This window comes from Phasianus colchicus, chromosome Z (assembly GCF_987193195.1).
Source record: "Phasianus colchicus chromosome Z, bPhaCol1.hap1.1, whole genome shotgun sequence".
Classification (NCBI taxonomy): Eukaryota; Metazoa; Chordata; class Aves; order Galliformes; family Phasianidae; genus Phasianus; species Phasianus colchicus.
The window spans coordinates 13,858,530-13,870,055 of record NC_143476.1 but is presented as its reverse complement, the minus strand read 5'-3'; the positions used below and the strand labels follow the sequence as shown (position 1 = coordinate 13,870,055).

General features: G+C 50.9%; 1 protein-coding gene across 1 annotated transcript; it reads left to right on the top strand.

Annotated features, from left to right (window-relative positions):
* Nucleotides 1–1,433: 1,433 nt before the first annotated feature.
* On the top strand, nt 1,434–10,561 carry LOC149912612 (rho GTPase-activating protein 32-like). The gene is made up of 4 exons (XM_090130877.1): nt 1,434–1,502; nt 1,816–1,897; nt 2,377–2,520; nt 10,494–10,561. The coding sequence occupies exons 1-4, from the start codon at nt 1,452–1,454 to the stop codon at nt 10,559–10,561; spliced, it is 345 nt and encodes a 114-aa protein (XP_089987003.1). The 5' UTR covers nt 1,434–1,451.
* Nucleotides 10,562–11,526: the final 965 nt, after the last annotated feature.

The window sequence follows — 11,526 nt, the reverse complement described above, 5'->3', positions numbered from 1 at the left end:
GGCTGCGGATTCGTGAGATTTGTCTCCCTCGTTCTGATCTCTTGCCAGGTACCTGCCATGGTTTGTCCCCCCACATGCTTTAGCAGCCCGTGACGCCCCGTGTTTAGTAACACAGCCTCATCCAGCTTTGATGGGACGCTGGTCACGTGTGGGTTTTCTCCACGTGCTCTGCAGCTCAGCCCTCAGAAGGATGCTGTCTGTGGTGCTGTGACCAGCTGGTTTTATGGAAAGCAATCCCTTAGGCAAAGAGTCCCAGCCCCAGCTTGTGCAGAGCTGCACAGCATCACCAGGGACACCAGCAGGCGTGCTTGGGCTGTGTGAGTGTGCCCGACAGCTGTAGGGAGCACAGCAGAGATGTGAACAGAGAACATAAAAGTGTGTTTCTTTTCAGTTCCAGCTTGTCACACCTACGCTGATGGCTGTGGCGTGCAGCGAGATCAGCTGTGGGCCTGACCTGGCATGGACAGAGGTAGAGTATGAAGCTCTGATTGGTCTTTGTTCCCTGACTGCAGCCAGCAGAGTGAGCCGCAGCTGTGCTCTCCTGCTTTCCAAGAGAGCTCCTCTGTGGCAAGACAGTAGTGCAAGTGTGGCAAGTTTATAAAACTACCAGAGCCATCTCGGCTGTGGGGTTTGTCCTCTACTGACTTTTCCCTTGAAATGGCTGCAGAAACAACAATCATTCTCTGCTCTGTTTGGCCTCGCTGTTGGTTGGACTGCTCAAGAGAGCTGCTTGGTGCTTGCAATGGCACTGTTTGCACCTTGTAACTGCAGCCGTAGCTTTGGTTTCCCTCTTCACGGTCTCCTAGCATCTTAAACAGTCAGCCTTCCTGCACAAAGAGCGCAGGAAAGGAGGGGGCAAAATGGACAAGGCCACCTGTCTGCGTCAGTGCCATTGCTGATTAGTCTGGGTGGGGAGAGATGCATCTTTGCAATGCCTGGCGTGTGCCTGCTGCACACCAGGGAGAGAAACAGCCGTTATTAGACTTGCAGTTCCTTCTGAAGTGCCCATGATAAGGACCGAGTGCATTTCCTGCAGCTTTCTCTGCAGATGTGCTCCTCACCTTGAAATCCTCCTTGTTGGTTCCCAGCTCCTCACCGTGGCCTGTGCTCTCTGTTTCAGACTGAGAACAAGGGGAAACCCCTGCTGGACCATGGGGAGTCAGCTGTGAACATTCCAGCTATTGCTGCTGCCCATGCTATTAAGAGATACGTTGCCCAGGCAGCGGATGAACTCTCCTTTGAGGTAAGCAGTTCAAGGCATTCCTTGTTGCTCAATTTTACAATGGCAAATGCCTTCAGAGCTGCACTGGTGCAAGTGCTCTCATGCTCGGCGATGTTTGGCAGTGCAGAAGAATGCAGACATTTGAGCTGTGCTTTCCTCCCAGCCGTGCTGAAGCTGGGATTGACGTTGCAATCTCTTGCAGGTGGGAGACATCATCTGTGTCATCGACATGCCACCAAAGGAGCTGACCCCCTGGTGGAGAGGCAAGCTCGGCTTCCAGGTAGGCACAAGCTTCAGACTGGAGAGTGCAACTTCAGTAAAGGCAGGAATCTCAGCTTAGAGCTGCTCTGCCTGCTCTGGATGCCTAGTGGACATAAACAGTTTCCCTGTGTCGGTGTCAGAGGACCTTGCCTTTGGCTGCAAATGATGAAAAATTGTTACCTTTATGCTGTGAACTATGGCCATTTTCTGCTGGATAGTCTTATGGAACGTCAGGCAAGCACGTTCCGAGGGAAATGTTACGTGGCTTTTGGTTTAACAGTTCAGATCTGAGAAGTGCTGCATGCAATAGTTGGCCTCTCTTCTTGTTACAGGTTGGATTTTTCCCAGGGGAGAGTGTGGAACTCATTAATAAGAACATTCCTGAGGCACTCATCAACTCTGTGCCAAAGCCAGGTACGAATGTTACATTTCATGGTGTGGGGAAGCAAAATGAAGTTTTTTTGGGGGTGTGTTCCATGTTTAGTACCTCCTTTATCCATGCCACATTGTCCTCTGGGTTGATGATTCTTCATGCACACCATGGGGCAGGGATTTGGCCCAATCCTCCTGATTTTATGATTGGACTTGGGGATACTATAGAATCTTCATAGAATGGCTTGGGATGGAAGGGATTTCGGAGATCATCATGCTCCAACCCTCCCGCCTCAGGATGGTCTCCCAGCCCCCACATTTAATGTGAGACTAGATCAGGCTGCCCAGGGCCCCATCCAACCTGGCCTTGGGCTCCTCCAGAGATGGGGAAAATCCCTTTTTGTATGTACTGGTTGGTAATGTTCTTCCCGTTCTGACGTGCTCTGTAGAATGTGCTGTGCTCGGCCTCGTCCAACGGAGCCAGACCTGAAATGACCTGGTTTCTTCCTTTTGTTGTGCAGTGCCCAAGAAACGCAGCAAGATCCTCACCTTCCTTCGTTCCTTGGTGAAGGCCCGCCCAAAGAAACCGACCGAGCGGGAGGTGGAGAAGGAAAGGGTGTTTGGCGGTGACCTGGGAGAGCATCTTCTCCACTCCGGTCGTGATGGTAAGGAGCAGCCCATTCCTGAGATCTTCCTCTGCTGGGCATCTAAAGAGGATGAAAGGGAGCTCATATCTAGCAGGGGGCAGGCTGATAGCCGTGGAGACACGTGTAATGAGAGTTGATGGCTGAAGGATAAAGTGAGGCGGATGCTCCTAAGAGACAAGCACATCTGTATTTGCTTCAGCCAAGCCTGGCTGGGCTTAGTGGATGGGATGTGACTCCCGGAAGCACAGCCTGCAGCACGATTGAATCAGGAGCTCCACTGACGGCTGGCACGTGTTCTTCAGTCCCCCAGGTCCTCCAGAGCTGCGCTGAGTTCATTGAGCAGCACGGCGTGGTGCAGGGGATATACCGCCTGTCCGGCGTCGCGTCCAACATCCAGAGACTGCGGTAAGAGTGCTGCGACTGACACAGCCTGAGTGCATCTGGTGTGGCTTTGGGCTTGCCTTCCTCTCGCTCAACCGGGTTTGCGTCCCTCTCTCCAGGCAGGAATTTGAGTCGGAGCAGATTCCTGAGCTCACCGTCCGTGACATTCACAGCGTGAGCTCCCTCTGCAAGATGTACTTCAGGGAGCTCCCGAACCCTCTGCTCACCCACCAGCTGTACGGCAAGTTCTCGGTAAGCACAAGGCCACGTCTTTCATTTCCCTCTTCCTGGGCCTCTTGGCAGATGGCTGCAGCAGTGCCCCAGCTCGGAGGCCCTTTTGCTGTCAGCCCCACGAGGTTTACTCGCAGTGGTGTACTAGCCTGATTGGTGTCTCGCTCCCTTTCTGCACTACTCCAGGATGCTGTTGGTGCCGCTACAGAGGAGGAGCGGCTGCTCAGAATGCAGGACGTCATCCAGCAGCTGCCCGCTCCTCACTACAGGTCAGTGCTGCCCTCAGCCTGCTGAGCTCAGCCCTGCTGCATTGCAGAGGGCAACGATGCAGTTCCAGCCTTTGTCTTTCTGAATTGCAGCACGGCATGCTCGTTGGTGCTGAACGTTTGCCTCTCTTGTTTTCCAGGACACTGGAGTTCCTGATGAGACACTTGGCGTGTCTGGCTGGGAGCTCCACCACCACAAACATGCATGCCAAGAACCTAGCCATTGTGTGGGCTCCAAACCTCTTAAGGTAAACTTCTGCTTCTGTTTCAACACAACGCTTACATCTGTTCTCCAGTAAAAAAAAAAAAAACAGTCCTCCCTTTTTCTCCATCAAATGTGCTCTTCTCCTGTAAAATCTGTGGCTGACAGAAGAGCAGGAGCCTGGGCTGTTCTCCATCCCCACGGGCACAATGTCTAGGTGACAATTTCTGCAGTCTTGTTGAGATGGGACTGACGTGTCCTTGATCATCCAGGGGAATTTCTGCAGTGGCATCACTGATTGCCCACTGCGGAAGTCTCCAGAGCCTCAGCTGACAGCTTTTGGCTGCAACAATTCAGACTCGGGGAAACGGTCTTGGAGAAATGACTTCTAAAATCTGCCTTTTCTACAGATCACAGCAGAACGAGTCTGCCTGCGCCAGCGGAAGAGCTGCCTGCATGGAGCTGCAGACACAGTCAGATGTGGTGGAATTCATCATCAACCACACAGACGTCCTCTTCTGCTCCAAATCCAGAGCAGACATCGCAGATGCAGCAGGTGAGTGTCTTCCTCCATTAGCTTGATCTTGACCTGACACCTTGATCAAATGCAGGCCTTCTCCGGGACCTTTGAGATACTCTTTTACCATCAAGGGGACAGCAGACCTCTGGGCTTCCATTAGGGTATGGCATTCTGTTCCTGGATGCTGAGAATGTCCAAGCCCAAACTTCACAAGGAGGAAACCATCATTATTATGGTTTGCAAGCAGGAAAAGCTTGATGCAAGTGTGGCAGTGAAGCTTTCTCAGTTCCCTGCCCCCATTTCCTTGGGTTTTTCCTTGCCTATTATGATACAGTAAGCTGCTCTTAATGATGACCGTGTCCTTTGCCATAAACAGACCTCTGCCCACATGGTTATTTTGGGCTCCTCTTCTTCCAGTGGCTGGGATAAGCAAGCCTGAGAAAAATACAGCACCTCCCCCAGAACTGTGGTGGCTGTGCTGCTGCTTTCTGATCCTCGCTCTTACCTGTGGTTTTCCCTGACAGGGCACAATTCTCTCCCAGGGCCCAAGTCTGTGGGAGTCTCTTCTGCTGCCACAAAGCTGCTCAGCCTGGAGGAGGCACAGGCACAGAGGCGAGGCCACAGCAGCTCTCCCCCTGTGACAGAGAGCAGCAGGGACATTGAAGTGGAAGAATGCCCTGCAGCTGGTCAGGGCAAATTCCACACTGTCATCGACTTTCCATCTGACAGGTAAAGAGGACTTTCTTTTCCAGCACCCAGCATCATTGTTTGGGTGGGTTTTTCTGTTTTTCTGCAGAAACCAGGCAATGCTAGGAACAAGCAACTGCTGCCAAGAGCTCAGTGCAGCTCTTCCCTCACCCTGCACCACGCACGACTCACAGCATTGGCTGTTTTCTCTCTCCAGACAAAATCCACCCAGCAAGAATGAGGAATCACCAGCTAGCAGTTGGTGTTGCTGCTTCAGCCTCAGAATGCCATCCTCTGGGAGCAAACGCCAACTGCAGCGAAATGCCAGGCAGCCCTCAGAAACAGCAGTGGTAGTCCTGACAGGTAAGGGTGCAAATGCAGCTTCCAAATCCCTGCTTTTCAGGAACATAGAATTCAAGCTTGCTCTGCACTTGTATCTCCTTCTGGCATTCCAGCCCCTGCCTAGCATCTTCAGTTCACCCCTGATCAAGAACCACTGTCGTAATTCAGCTTGTGAAAGTTTGACACTAACCCTGTGTATCCTTTCTAGGTGAATCGAGCCCTTGCCAACCCAGAAGATCCAGGGCAAGTAGTGAGGATGCTCTCTGTGCTTCCATCAGTGGAGAGCTCATAGGAAGCACGAATCGCTGCAGTTCCAACAGCAGCCTTACACACGACAACAGTGATGGAGAGAAGGAGCTCATCGAAGTTCATGCTCTCATTACACCTGGCTCTGCTGAAGTTGCTGACCTGGGCCTGCCAGACACCACAGTCACAAGTGTGGTCTGTCAGCCAGAGTCTCTGCAGTGCAGCCCATCCCAAGAGCAGTGTGAGTGCCCCGACAGCAGCACCTCCATGCAGGAGCAGGTCAGCGTCAGTGAGGAGGAGCAGAGCCTCTTGCAGGGGGACTTTCAATCAGGCCTCCAGTCCCAGGCACCGGACAGCAGCACTGAGAGCTCTGAGCCACTCTCTCCATGACAAGACAGCATGAGTCCCATCTTCACCATGGACCTCTCACACCCTCCTGAACTTTATATAATAATAAAAGCACACTTGTGCTCAAGCATTGCCTTGACTGCCTCCAGAGTCTTCATTCACACGGACTGGGATGAATGCAGCACACAGCAAGGCACCCCAGCTTGCAATGCTGTGGCTGTGGGGTGCGTGCAGCACAGCTCCGGGTTTGTTCCTGTTTTGTCTGGCTTTGGGATGTCTGCAGGGGGGAGCTCTGCTACCATTTGGCATGGTAGCAAATAATCTCTCGCATCCTGGATGCTGCTCATGATACTCCCAAGCTTCCTGGCTGTGGCTTTGTGATGCTTTTCAGGGCTTTCTGATGCATTTCCATGCCTTGGCCGCTCCTTAACACCTCCCTCCTCCCATCATGTCCTTTCCTGGCTCCCACCTACGAGCTGGCCCTGCAGATCATCTCCAGACCTGTCATCAGCACACTGCAGCAGGAGAAGCTCCCCCTGGCCAACGTCAGGCAGTACTGCTTGGTCTGCAGCTCAGTGGCCATTTCCCTATTAGGCGGCTCCTGCAGAAGAATCAAGCAGCAGAAGAATTTGCTCACCCTGCAGCACAAAGATGCTATGAAAGCAGAAACAACCTGGGAATCTCTGGGTTTGCAAGACTGCACGGACACTCACCCACTGTGTCTGAGGGTTCCCTCCCATCCTTGATTTCCTTCTCCCCTTCTCCACGTCTGATCCCACTGCTGAGCCATGATCAAGCTGCCCAGTGTGGCAGAGCATCGTGCAGAGCCGTGCTGGCACCTCCTCCCCTTCCTCTCCTGCAGCTCAGCGTGCAACCTGAGCAAGTTTTTTTATGAGAAAGTGACCAGCTCTTTTCCATCCCTTTGCCCCTACAAACAGTTGTCCAGAGGATCTCGTCCAAAAATTCCTGGAACAGCCTGCAGCTGGCTCTCCTGAAGTTCAGGCTCCTGCCTTTGCTTCCTGCCAGGCCCGCATTCCTTGAGATCACCAACTCAAGGAGGGCATGGTCACTGCAGCCCTGACCGCCTCCTGTCGTAACCCCTGGTGTGCACCATGTCCAGCAATGCTTCCCTTCTGCTTGCTGTGCCCAATGCCTGCACCACAGAGTGATTCTCACTGCACTCCAGGAGTCTGTCAGATTGCTTGCAGCCAGCCATGCTGATTTCCCAGACTGACTGGAATCCCCCATCAGGATGAGAGTCAGTGAGTGCGATGCTTCTGCTGGCTGCAGTAAGCAGCTCCCACCAACAGGCTCTCTTTCCAGGCGGCTGTATCAGACCCTCACCTCCAGAAGCCCTGCACTGCTGCACTTCCTAATTTTACCCACAAGTTCACAACCTGCTCATGGCTCTTCTTAGTTCTTTGCAGTCAACTTCTCATCATAGAGGGCAAACCCCTTGCCTTCCAGAATTCCATAGTATCAATTGTGTCTGCTTTATATCAGGATTCTTTTTCTTTCTTTTCTTTTTCCATTTTCTAAATAGGAAAATTAATTTCTGAGCCAGGAGAAGCAGAAGTGAAACAGTCTTCCTGGCACTGCTCAGGTTGCAGGAGTTGCCAAGTGCTCCTCAGGTAATGTGTGCTGAAGAGCTGACCTTGGTGGCAGGGGCTGTGGCTGCATTTTGTGCCCGTCATGCGGGAATCCGAGAAAGCCTATTCAGAGCAGGAGCTGCAGAGCGAGATAAACATCACGAGAAGGTAAGGCTGAGAAGCAAGGACACCTCCAGAAAGAAGAGAAAAACTGAGTCAAGTGAGCTGCGTGACGGCCGTGTGATGCTGACCATGATTGGAGGAAGAGCGCATGGCTGGGAATGACTGATGGCTCTGGTTGGATGGGTGCCTGTGTGCACAGAGTTAAGGAGTGTTTGTGGGATGTTTTGCTGGCATCTAACGGCTGTAAGGGGAAGTCAAGAGAGAAAACTTGATCATGGCAACAACTTCAGAGGTCTCACTTAATTTACGGTGCCCGTTGTAATTCTGACCAAGGCTGCAGTTGCAGCTGACTTCCCAAGGCTGCAAGACGTGGTGGTGACACAGCCTTGTGCTTCTGCATTGGTGCTCATCCCACGTTTCCTTTCTCTGTCTCACAGGTCAGCTCCTGCTGGAAGCAGATGGTATCCCAGTGTGAATGAAGGTCAGTGCAGGAGCAGCTGCTGATGGGAGGAAGGAAGTCCATGCTGAAGAGCTCTGAAGCATCTGCAGGTATGGTTCTGGAGGAGGCAGCAGTGATGTCGGAGGGCTCCCCAGCAGGAAGCTGTCTCATCCAAATGCTTGCTGAGTGGTTGGAAGGGAGCTTTCTGCATGACAGCAGCACCAGCTGCTTGCTTCAAATGCTGCAAAGACAAGGATTAGCACGAGTTCCAGTATCTACTGTATCATCACGAATCACAATAGGATTACAATGTGTCCTCATACAAACGCAGCCATTTCTCTCTGAGTCCAAAGGCTGTCCGGAAAGCATCTTTGAGGTCTCTCACACCAAACCACTGCTGTCCGTGTGGGATCTGACTCATTAGGGTATAGGGGTTAGGAACCACAGGCTGTCTTTTGAGAACGGGTTCAGTCATTTCCTTACATCTTGCACCAGCCGATACGTGCCGTCTGCCTTCCGTGCCGACAGGATTGGGGTGTTATAAGGCCACAGACAAGGTTCCAGAAGACATCCTTAACCACTGTCTGTGTTACAGCTTTTAGACCCACTCTCCCTTCTAAGGCTATGGGATATTGTTGCTGTTTCACAGCTCCACTCCCTCCTTGGGCAGTTCTTTGTAAGGGAAAATTGTGAGTCCACCCCGATTTCCTTCCCCTGCCCACAGCTTTGGATTCATTTCTTCTCATCACAGCTGTTAACACATTCATTGACACCTGATATCTGTTTCACAGACTTGCAGCTGTAATCCTCATTTAACTGTTAAATCTCTCCCCCATAAATCGGTCCCTGCTTCAGGCACAGAGAACAATTGCCCTGCAACTATTTTATCTTTCCATTTTAGTTCTGAGGTCTCCAAGAGTGGAGCTGTCATTTCTGATCCCTCAGCCCCCCTCCCAAGCCTGCTCATGGCTGTAACACTCCAGCAGGGACAGCCACGGGACCCGGAGGATGCATTTTCTGCCATTCCTGCATGGCAGCTTGTCGAATCATTCCCCTTTCCTCCCTGTTAAACAACATACTCAGGATGGACATCATCTCGTCCCATGGGTAAAAATCTGGCCCCAAGAATTGATCACACTGCTCTGCTAATCCAATAGGATCTTCCACTGAAGATTTCATTTCCCTTTTAAAATCTCTCCCCTCTCCACTAGGAGTGGGGCATTGACATGCCCTATTCCTGTTAACCCTGGAATGGCACTGACAGCTTAGAGCAAAGAGATGCTCTTTCTGCAGTGTCCTGCTTGCCTGCTCCTCCCTGGAGGACCACATGCCACAGATGTGCACTGTGCCATGGAAATAGCAGGAAAAGAGCACGAGAAGGCACCCCTCACCGTGCCATGGGGGAAGGAACAGTGCTTTGTCGTGTGTGTGTCCTTTTCTGCATGTGTGCAGCAGTAGAACACCACGTTTCCTGCAGTGCTCTGGAACGCAACTTTCCTTTCACCTGGCTGCTGCTGGGTGTCCAGGAAGTTATGCACAACAGCCATATACATCCAGATACACGTCTGGTACCTCTGAACTAGCTCATGCTGTAGGATGGAATGTTGTTTCTGCACTGGCTATCAAATGTGGGATTGCTCTGAAGTAGTACAACACCATGTGTTTTGTAATTTGCCCTTAGAAACAGTTTGAAAAAGTAGAAAGACTTTATTAGTATTAGTAAAAAGAAGTTATTTCATAGCATATTTTAGAAATACAGATGTTCAATCATGTGATCAATTCTCACTTACAGAACTGTAATAGTTACAAATTTCATGGGTATAGCATTGAGGACCAGAAAGCATGTTGTAAGGCCATTCTGTTTGGATAGGAGAAGCTCAGCAAAAGAAAAACAGACTCCAAAGAAGCCAGGGCCTCCACACAAGGCCGAATTGACTCACTCTGTGGGCAGGTTGGGATGCAACAGGCAGGCATCAAGAGACTCCCTTCTGTCCTCCTTCCAAACTTCTCTCTATTCAGGGATGAGCAGGTGTCCAGAAATAGTGGCCAAGTGTTGATAAGCAGCTGTCAGGCGTTCAATAATTAGCAGTATACCTGCTGAGCTAGCAAAAATTGGTGTTTAGCCAGTCACACACACACACACAGAATAGCCCGGGTTGGAAGGGACCTCAAGGATCAGGAATCTCCAACTCCCTGCCACAGGCAGGACCACCAAAATCTGTAGCACTGCACATATTTACATTGCTGGATAGAAACAGCAGTGTGGGAAAAAACTGCATGCTATAGATGCAAAGGGTGAATCAGAATGGCTTAACAGCTGTCCCACAAGGAAAAGCCATCTTTTACATGCTGTGCCATGCTCATGGTAACACCAATGCAGAAGCCAGCAGCTGATGCCCACAAGGACAGCCAGCCTGGACTTATTTTCATTCCATATCTTTGTCCTGATGTCCTTCTAGAAGATTGGATATTTCTCCCACTGAGCAGCAGAGGGCAGGAGAGTTCCAAGGTGAGGGCAAACTCTCCCCAGCTTATCTAGCACTGAAAGATTAAGACAAAATGAAAACCAGATGTGTTTTCCTGCCCATGGTAAACACCAGACTTTCCATGCTTACAGTACTTCCTGACATGAGCAGCAACTTAAACAAAATCCCACTCAACCTTGCCATGTCTGGCAGAGGTTGAAGCTCTTTCTATAGCATCCTTCTTGCATTCATGTCAACAGAGTCTATGTCACTCAAGGAAAAGCAATCTTTTACCTGCTGTGCCATGCTCATGGCAGCAGCAATGCAGATGCCAGCAGCTGATGCCCACATGGACAGCCAGCCTGGACTTATTTTCATTACATATCTTTGTCCTGATGTCCTTCTAGAAGATTGGACATTTCTCCCTCTGAGCAGCAGAGGGCAGGAGAGTTCCAAGTTGAGGGCAAACTATCCCATGTTTATCTGGCACTCAAAGAGAAAGAGAAAATGAAAACCAGATGTGTTTCCCTGCCCATGGCAAACACCAGCCTTTCCATCCTTACAGTCCTTCCTGACATCAGCACTAATTGAAACAACATCCCACTCACCTTTGCCATGTCTGGCAGAGGTTGCAGCTCTTTCTATTGCATCCCTCTAGCTTTGAAGTCAAGAGCTCCTGTGTCACACAAGGAAAAGCAATCTTTTACCTGCTTTGCCATGCTCATGGTAACACCAATGCAGAAGCCAGCAGCTGATGCCCACAAGGACAGCCAGCCTGGATTTATGTTCATTACATATCTTTGTCCTGATGTCCTTCTAGAAGCTTGGACATTTCTCCATCTCAGCAGAAGAGGGCAGGAGGGGTCCAAGGTGAGGGCACACTCTGCTCTTTATCTGGCACTCAAAGAGAAAGAGAAAAAGAAAACCAGATGTGTTTCCCTGCCCATGGCAAACACCAGCCTTTCCATCCTTACAGTCCTCCTGACATCAGCACTAATTGAAACAACATCCCACTCACCTTTGACATGTCTGGCAGAGGTTGCAGCTCTTTCTATTGCATCCCTCTAGCTTTCAAGTCAAGAGCTCCTGTGTCACACAAGGAAAAGCAATCTTTTACCTGCTGTGCCATGCTCATGGCAGCAGCAATGCAGATGCCAGCATCTGATGCGCACAAGGACAGCCAGC

Coding starts and splice junctions, on each gene's coding strand:
- LOC149912612 (XM_090130877.1), top strand. CDS start 1,452: ATGCCACCAAAGGAGCTGACCCCCTGGTGGAGAGGCAAGCTCGGCTTC. Junction 1,898..2,376: donor CAACTCTGTGCCAAAGCCAG/GTACGAATGTTA, acceptor TTTGTTGTGCAG/TGCCCAAGAAACGCAGCAAG. Junction 2,521..10,493: donor TCTCCACTCCGGTCGTGATG/GTAAGGAGCAGC, acceptor CCATGCTTACAG/TACTTCCTGACATGAGCAGC.